Genomic DNA, 7,504 nt, shown 5'->3' with positions numbered 1-7,504 from the left:
GCTTTCCATATAATTGCACTGAACACCGCAGTGAGTGCTTTTCTCCCACGAGCGATGCATCGTAAACAGGATTCCATGCGACCCCTGCTTGCCAAGGACATATCACAAGAGGACAAATATTCTTTACTCTGACGCGGTTATAAAACACGTTCATGATTAGATTTTAAAATGGATCCGTGCGGAGTGAGAGGAGGAAATACCTTCATCGGTAGTACACGAGGTGCCGTTTGTGTTGTTTTGTCGGGACGTTTGCGGTGAGCTCACTTGAAACATGCTAACTGCGCTAAACTGCTGCACCGTGATGCTGCAGTACTGTCGATTTTCAAAACATCAGTTGGGATTGTAGGATGGATATGTTTATTTGACACTAAGAGTTAACTGTGATGTTAGGTGCCACATGTATGTTTAATCAATGGTACGTTTCACTTTGCATGAAGTATAGCATCCTGGATGATGATGATGCTTTGTGTTGGGATAATCTGAGTTTGCTTGCCTCTTGAATGGCATCTGGCGATATCTACAGTTATTGTATTAGTCTGTGCCATAGAGTGATCATATAAAATGCAAACATTGAGGAATTTATCAGATTTAGCGAGTCTATGGCGACAATGATTTTTGTTGAGGAAGACAACCTCGCTGCCTCAGCACTGTCCTTCACAAGCCATTCTCCCAAATGACTCCTTCCACCACGGGGTTTTGGCTTGAAATCAGACGCAAGCGACTCCGATATGCTGAGCTACCACAGAAAAATCACGGTATATGGCGAATAGTCTCAGTGAGGTTAAACCGCACCTGCTACTCAAACACACTAAACAATCATAAAAATCGTACCCTCCTGGTTCAGAATGGCTTCTTGGGATCATGAACACGCTGCGGATGAAGATCCCATCACATGTGTCCAACCTCTGCCTTATGTGTGTGAGGACTCAGTCCAGGCGCAGAAATCAAAAAGCCTCCCTACGCTCAATGAAAGACAAGTTTTGGAGACAGAAGGGCCTGAAAATACCACACAAGAAGATAAAACATTCGTCTCAGCAGCGGATGGCAGCTCCGTCTCCAGGACTGAAGAGTCTCCGAACTCCTCCAACGGGGACGCGGCCGGTGTGGCAGGGAGGAGCCGCCGTATTGCAGCCTTGTTCCTCTCACTGTTGGCCCGCATGTCCCTCAGGCGCTACTTGCGCGTGTTGTTTTCGGACTCGCGTTGCTTCTTGTTTTACATGTGTTACCTCACGTTCATTCAGTCGCTCATGGTGTCCGGCTACCTCAGCAGCGTCATCACCACTATAGGTAAAGAGTTTGTTTCCACCCTCTCTCCTTTCTTCTATCCCTTACTGTTTACTTGAGCCACTCATTTCTCCCTCTCGCCTTTTCCTTTTCTGTTCTACACCTGTCTACCTCAGCCACCATCTTCTCTTCTTAATTTTCATTTCTTCATCTTTCACTTCCTGCTGTCATGTAGTGTGCTATGGTTCTAGCACTGATGTCTCACTGCACACTAAGACCCTGAGATGGCAGAAACTCACTTATTGGGTATCAAACTTCCTGGAATTCAAAAGCCTACATTTCCTAACCTGGTAAAGCATGAACCTGTAAGAAAATTTCCAGTTTGAAAACATGGATATTCTGTTATCAAAGTAATGTAGATTTTAAACAAGAATCTAAACTCATTGTCTTTAGACATTCTCTTTTTTCCCTGCATTTTAATTAGTCTCCCTCATATCACATATATCCCTGTTTATTACATTTAGTGATTACTGCTTTTTATACTTTAATGCTCAGAATGTTTTTAATTTGAATTCCCTGCTGGTAATATCTAACAATCTTTTGGATTGGGCTCCTTGATACACAAACAGATGTAATGTATGACAGTAATAACTGAGGTAATTACTGGTTAATTTCTCCTTATACAAATTCTATTATTTGTAATGGTTAAAAGCAAAAGCCTTCAAGTGGTAATAGCGCAGCTTAGCTGTGTCTTGTCCACATATTCATAAGTGGAAGTTTTATTGGCTAGTATTAGTCTTTTTATTTGCTATAAAATAGGCTACTCGCACATAAATTAAGGCACATGTAGACTACAGTCAGGAACAAGGGTGTGTCTAGAGTGTACTGAGGTCAGGGGTTTAGCCCCTGTTGTCTACATGCCCACCCCCATACTCTGTTAGAGTCCCCTTCCTTTGAGACCTCATTGAGAAGAGAAAGGCAGATATGTAGTTTCTAAGTATTCAATATTAAAACAGGGGTTCATCTGGAAAACTACAAAGACAACTTTTATCACATAGAGTTGACAGTGACAGCAGTTTCACTCGTTATATAGTTTTCTTGATTTATTTGTAGCACTTTTTCAAAGACAATATATTCAATTCAGTCTGTTCAAACTCATCTGATTAAGCGTTCTTAAAAATATATAAAAACAATAGTTACAAAGATGGATAAAACAATATGTTCAATATGCATATGCTGTATTTGTTTCTTTGTAGAGTTCACATACTTGCCAACTCTACCAATACAATCCCCTCTCATTGCTCTCTCCTTCCTTTTCTACTTTCCATCTTCACTGCAAAACACACAAACACAACATTAATCGACAATGGGTGTACTGACTTTGCCACTCACCTTCCCTGACCCCGCCCTCTATTCACAAACCGATGCTTGGCCACGTCCCCGCTGCCACATAACCCCACCACCCGACTCAGGCCGAGGAGCAGTCCAGCCTGCAGCGGACTCCCCACCCCCGACAGGAGAGGAAGTCTGCCACCACCATCTGCGCCCCCGGCCTGTGGATCACCTCAAATTTAAACAGCTAGAGGGCGAGATACCAACAGGTGATCCATGCATTGGCATCCTTCATGCGGTGGAGCCACTGGAGGGGTGCGTGGTCTGAACAGAGTGTGAAAGGGTACCCCAGCAGGTAGTATCAGAGAGTGAGGACTGCTCACTTGATGGCCAGGCACTCCTTCTTGATGGTGCTGTACTTACTTTCACACATCGAGAGCTTGCGGCTGATGTACAGCACTGGATGTTCCTCACCCTCCAACTTCTGGGACAGAACGGCCCCCAGCCCTTTGTCCGATGCGTCCGTCTGTAAAATAAAAGGGAGAGAGAAGTCAGGGGCGTGTAAGAGTGGCCCCTCACACAGTGCAGCTTTTACCTTAGTGAAGGCCTGTTGGCACTGCTCCATCCAGTGGACTGGGTCTGGTGCTCCCTTTTTAGTGAGATCAGTCAGTGGGCTAGTGATTTCCGAATAATTAGGCATGAACCTGCGATAGTAACCAGCCAGCCCCAGGAACTGTCTCACCCCCTTTTTGGTCTTGGGTCTCGGGCAGGTTGCAATTGCTGCAGTCTTGTCAATTTGGGGATGCACCTGCCCATGACCCAAGTGGAAACCCAGATACCCTACTTCCATCCGCCCAATCGCAAACTTTTTCGGGTTAGCTGTGAGACCTGCATGCCTCAGCGACTCTAGGACGGCCCTAAGGTGTTCTATGTGCCGCAGTCAGTCATTGCTGTATATGATGATGTCATCAAGGTAGGCTGTCGCATAGATGGCATGGGGTGGAGGATCTTGTCCATGAGCCGCTGGAACATAGCGGGAGCCCCAAATAGCCCAAAAAGAAGTGTGACAAATTAGTGTAATCCAAACACTGTGGAAAAGGCCGTTTTCTCCTAGGATAGAGGGGTCAAGGGGATCTGCCAATATCCCTTTGTCAAATCCAGTGTCGAGCACGGGCGATTGCTCTAAGACAACGAGGGAGGCTCAGCCTCCTCTAAAAATGACAAACATCGTGTAGGCTTTTTTTGTGCTAGGCTTATGTTATAGCCGACCTTATAACATTGCTATTTCAGATCCAGAATCATAGAAATATGTGCTCAACCCAACTACAGTGCGAAATCATTCTGTTATAACTTTCCCCAGTTCGCCTAATGTGTGCGTGAGTTTTTCCCCCTCGTGACAGCGCGATGCAGCCCAGCCTCAATGGATTGGGAGCTCTGTGCTTGTCAATCTCAAAATGCAAGACGATTATTGGACAAATACTGCGAAAATGCCCGCCCACGGAGTCTCATGGACTCCCAGCCTCAGTGGACTTCAACGGCATTTGGGAGCTATGCGCTTTTCAATCTGAAAATGCAAGACGGTTATTGGACAAATACTGCGAAAATGCCCGCCCACGGACTCCGAGCCTCACATGGGAGGGACATGGCAGTTTCCGCGAGGAGACTGGTGATTGGTGAAAGCAGCCAGATATTTTCTTTGATTGACAGCTCGTTTCAACTATAGACAGGCAGCGGTACAGTGTTGCCAAATTGGGCGGTTTTAAGTGCATTTTGGCGGGTTTTGAATATATTTTGGGCTGGATAATGTCAGCAGTATCTGGCAACATCAGTTCAGTCCCATGCGGATTCGCAAGTGCTGTGGTGTATTGTAAGAGATCGGCTTACATTTCGATTTCATTCATTACATACGGTTTCTACCAGCTTTTTTAGTTTGTATATATTTTCATTGTAAATAAAGTGTAAATATAGTGTTGTCAAGTTTGCTATCTTAGTTCCAGAAATTTCGTTTATTTGAGTGACTGAACTTGAACTTGAGGGGGCTAGTCAGCTAGCAAGAAAGCTGCACACGGATGACAAGCATTGCTGATTTAATTTTGGTGAAGCCATTTGCCAGTCTTCCTTTCAAGGAAAAAATTAAAATTAAAGAGGAGGGTAGACCAACGCCTCAAATTGACTTGGTGAAAAAGGTAGGGAATAATACTCGTTCCTTTCAGCTCTCCTGGTACGAGAAAGTGAATTGGCTAACAGCAAGTGACCCACATCAACAACAGTAAATAGGCTACTTTAGTAATATGTCATGGATGGACCAAAAATATAGAATCTATTTAAAATGTTTATGCTGAGTATATTATATTGGAATATATGTTTTTCTGGATATGAATTAAACACAGCTACAATTTGGAAAACATTTTTAAACAAAAACACAGCCGAGGTCAATTTTTAAACAACATGCTACAATTTTAAAATATAAAATGTTAAAATATACCCCCCCCCCCAACACCACCATCATGTATATTGGACAGTAGGCTAATGGGCCAAAAGAACCTGTTATTTCACAGTTTGTGACCCTGCAACAATCAGCCAGATCAGAGGCAAAAGTATGGGCAAAACTGATGTGTTTTTTCTTTTAAAATCTGGAAATATCGTAACCGACCAGCCTCCCCTGTTTGAAAGACTACCAGCCGCCACTGGTGTCGAGTAAAACCAAGCAGCACCTAACTGATGGAGCAACTCATCAGTGTGAAATATTGGGTCTGCGTCAAATTTAGACACTGTGTTGACCTTTTCTGTAGTCCACACAGAACCGGACCAACCTGTTGGCCTTGAGAACCAGGACCACCGGACTTCTCCAGTCACTGTGGGACTCCTGGATTATGCCCATTTTGAGCATGACCTTGAGTTCATACTGAACCACCTTTTTCTTGTGTTCGGGAAAGCGGTAGGGGTGACTATGCACCACCACCTCGGGGGTGTTTCAGTGTGGTCTTCTATGAGGTGGGTGCGACCGGGAAGGGGAGAGAACACATCGGAAAATTCCTCTTGCAACCTGGCAACCTCTGTGAGTTCGGTTGGTGAGAAGTGGCCTCCAAAGGGGACCAGAGCGGTTTGAGTAGTTTATATATATATATATATATATATATATATATATATATATATATATATATATATATTTTTTTTTACCTCCGGCCCCAGCGCCGCCTTCTCTGGAACTACCGACGCCAATGCCACAGGGACCCCTTCGTTCCAATGTTTTAGCAGGTTGAAGTGGTATATTTGCATTGCCCCTCCTCTATCCGTTCGCCTCACCTCATAGTTGACGTCCCCAGTTTGCCGTGTGACCTCGAAGGGCCTTTGCCACTTGGCGACTAATTTGAAGCTCGAAGGGGGGCAATAATATGAGCACTTTATCTCCTGGAGTGAACACTCTAAGGTGCGTGCCCCTGTTGTACAGTCGGGCTTGACGTTCTTGTGCCTGTCACAAATTCTCCTGGGTTAAGTGCGTGAGGGTATGGAGCTTTGCATGCAGGTCGAGAACATATTGAATTTCATTTTCACTCGTTGAAGTTCCCTCCTCCCAATTTTCCTGCAGCACGTCTAAAATGCCGTGCGGCTTTCGCCTATATAATAATTCGAATGGTGAAAACCCTTGGAGGCTTGTGGGACCTCTCATACTACAAATAACAGGGGCTCAAGCCATTTATCCCAATTTCATGCATCCTCGCTTACAAACTTTCAAATTAGATTTTTGGGTGTTTGATTAAATCGTTCCATTAAGCCATCTGTTTGTGGGTGATAAACACTAGTGCGGATGGATTTAACTCCTAATAACCCATACAGCTTGCAAAGTGTTCATGACATAAAGGTAGTGCCTTTGTTAGTCAGGATTTCTTTGGGAATCCCGACTTGGGAAATGACACAGAAGAGCGTCTCCGCAATACTGCGTGTTGAAATATTGTGGAAAGGCACTGCTTCCGGATATCATGTTGCATAGTCCACCAGAACTAAAATAAAGCGATATCCTCTTGCTGACTGATCTAATGGCCCAATGAGATCCATACCAATTCTCTCGAAGGGGTTGTCGATTAGAGGGAGAGGTCACAAAGGCGCTTTTGGAGTGGCTGCGGGATTTACTAATTATTATTCGCAGCACGCCGCACAACACCGATGAATGTCCTCGCAAATCCCTGGCCAATAGAACCAGGCTATTATTCGGGCTAGTGTCTTATCTTGTCCTAAGTGTCCATGGGATTAAAGTGTTCATGCTCTTTGGGATTAACAACTGGGTTATCTGTTCACCAGTTTGAGTGTCCTGCGTCACTCAATACAACCTATCCATAATAATAGCAAAGTACGGGAAGGAGGGTGTCACATTTGGCTGGAGAGTTGGACCATTGATTACTCTCACTTGGTCAAACGCATGATGCAGAGTCTCGTCTCACAACTGCTCTAACAGGAAATCCTCAAGGGAATCCCCAAGAGAGGGAGGATGGGTGCGCTGCTCCTCACTCCTCGTATTGCCCTGACGTGGTGCTGATGTAGACCGCTCTGTGACAGCTTCCCCAGTCAATGCCACACTGGGATCCCCCCGTGATGTATTATCTCAGGACCCACTCTCTACTATACACTCCATTAATTCCCTAAACCCTGGCCAATCAGTCCCCAGGATCAGCTGGTGGATAAGACACGGGTTAACTGCTGTCTTTACGCTATGCTTTTCCCCCTGAAATAGAATGTGGATAGAGACTAGTGGATAATTTTGAACATTCCCGTGCACACACAGAACCTTCACCCCTTGTGCTCTCCCCAATGCCTCGCCTTGCACCAGGCTTTGGTTGATTAAGGTCTGATTACAGCCGGAATCCACCAACACGTGACACGTATCCCCTTGAACACGTACTGGTATACAATATGCTCCGGCCTGATTGGGGCGGTCTCTGGTGCATCAGGG

At 45.0% G+C, this 7,504-nt stretch overlaps 1 protein-coding gene across 1 annotated transcript in view; it reads left to right on the top strand.

Annotated features, from left to right (window-relative positions):
* Positions 1–845: 845 nt before the first annotated feature.
* Positions 846–7,504, top strand: part of LOC132871183 (solute carrier organic anion transporter family member 5A1-like) — a 114,782-nt gene continuing 108,123 nt past the window's right edge. The window contains exon 1 of the mRNA XM_060905289.1: positions 846–1,287. Coding sequence (XP_060761272.1) covers positions 846–1,287 — 442 coding nt within the window. The remainder of the gene's footprint in view (positions 1,288–7,504) is intronic.

Source organism: Neoarius graeffei, chromosome 23, assembly GCF_027579695.1.
Source record: "Neoarius graeffei isolate fNeoGra1 chromosome 23, fNeoGra1.pri, whole genome shotgun sequence".
In the NCBI taxonomy this organism is placed as follows: Eukaryota; Metazoa; Chordata; class Actinopteri; order Siluriformes; family Ariidae; genus Neoarius; species Neoarius graeffei.
This window is presented reverse-complemented; position numbering and strand designations above follow the sequence as displayed.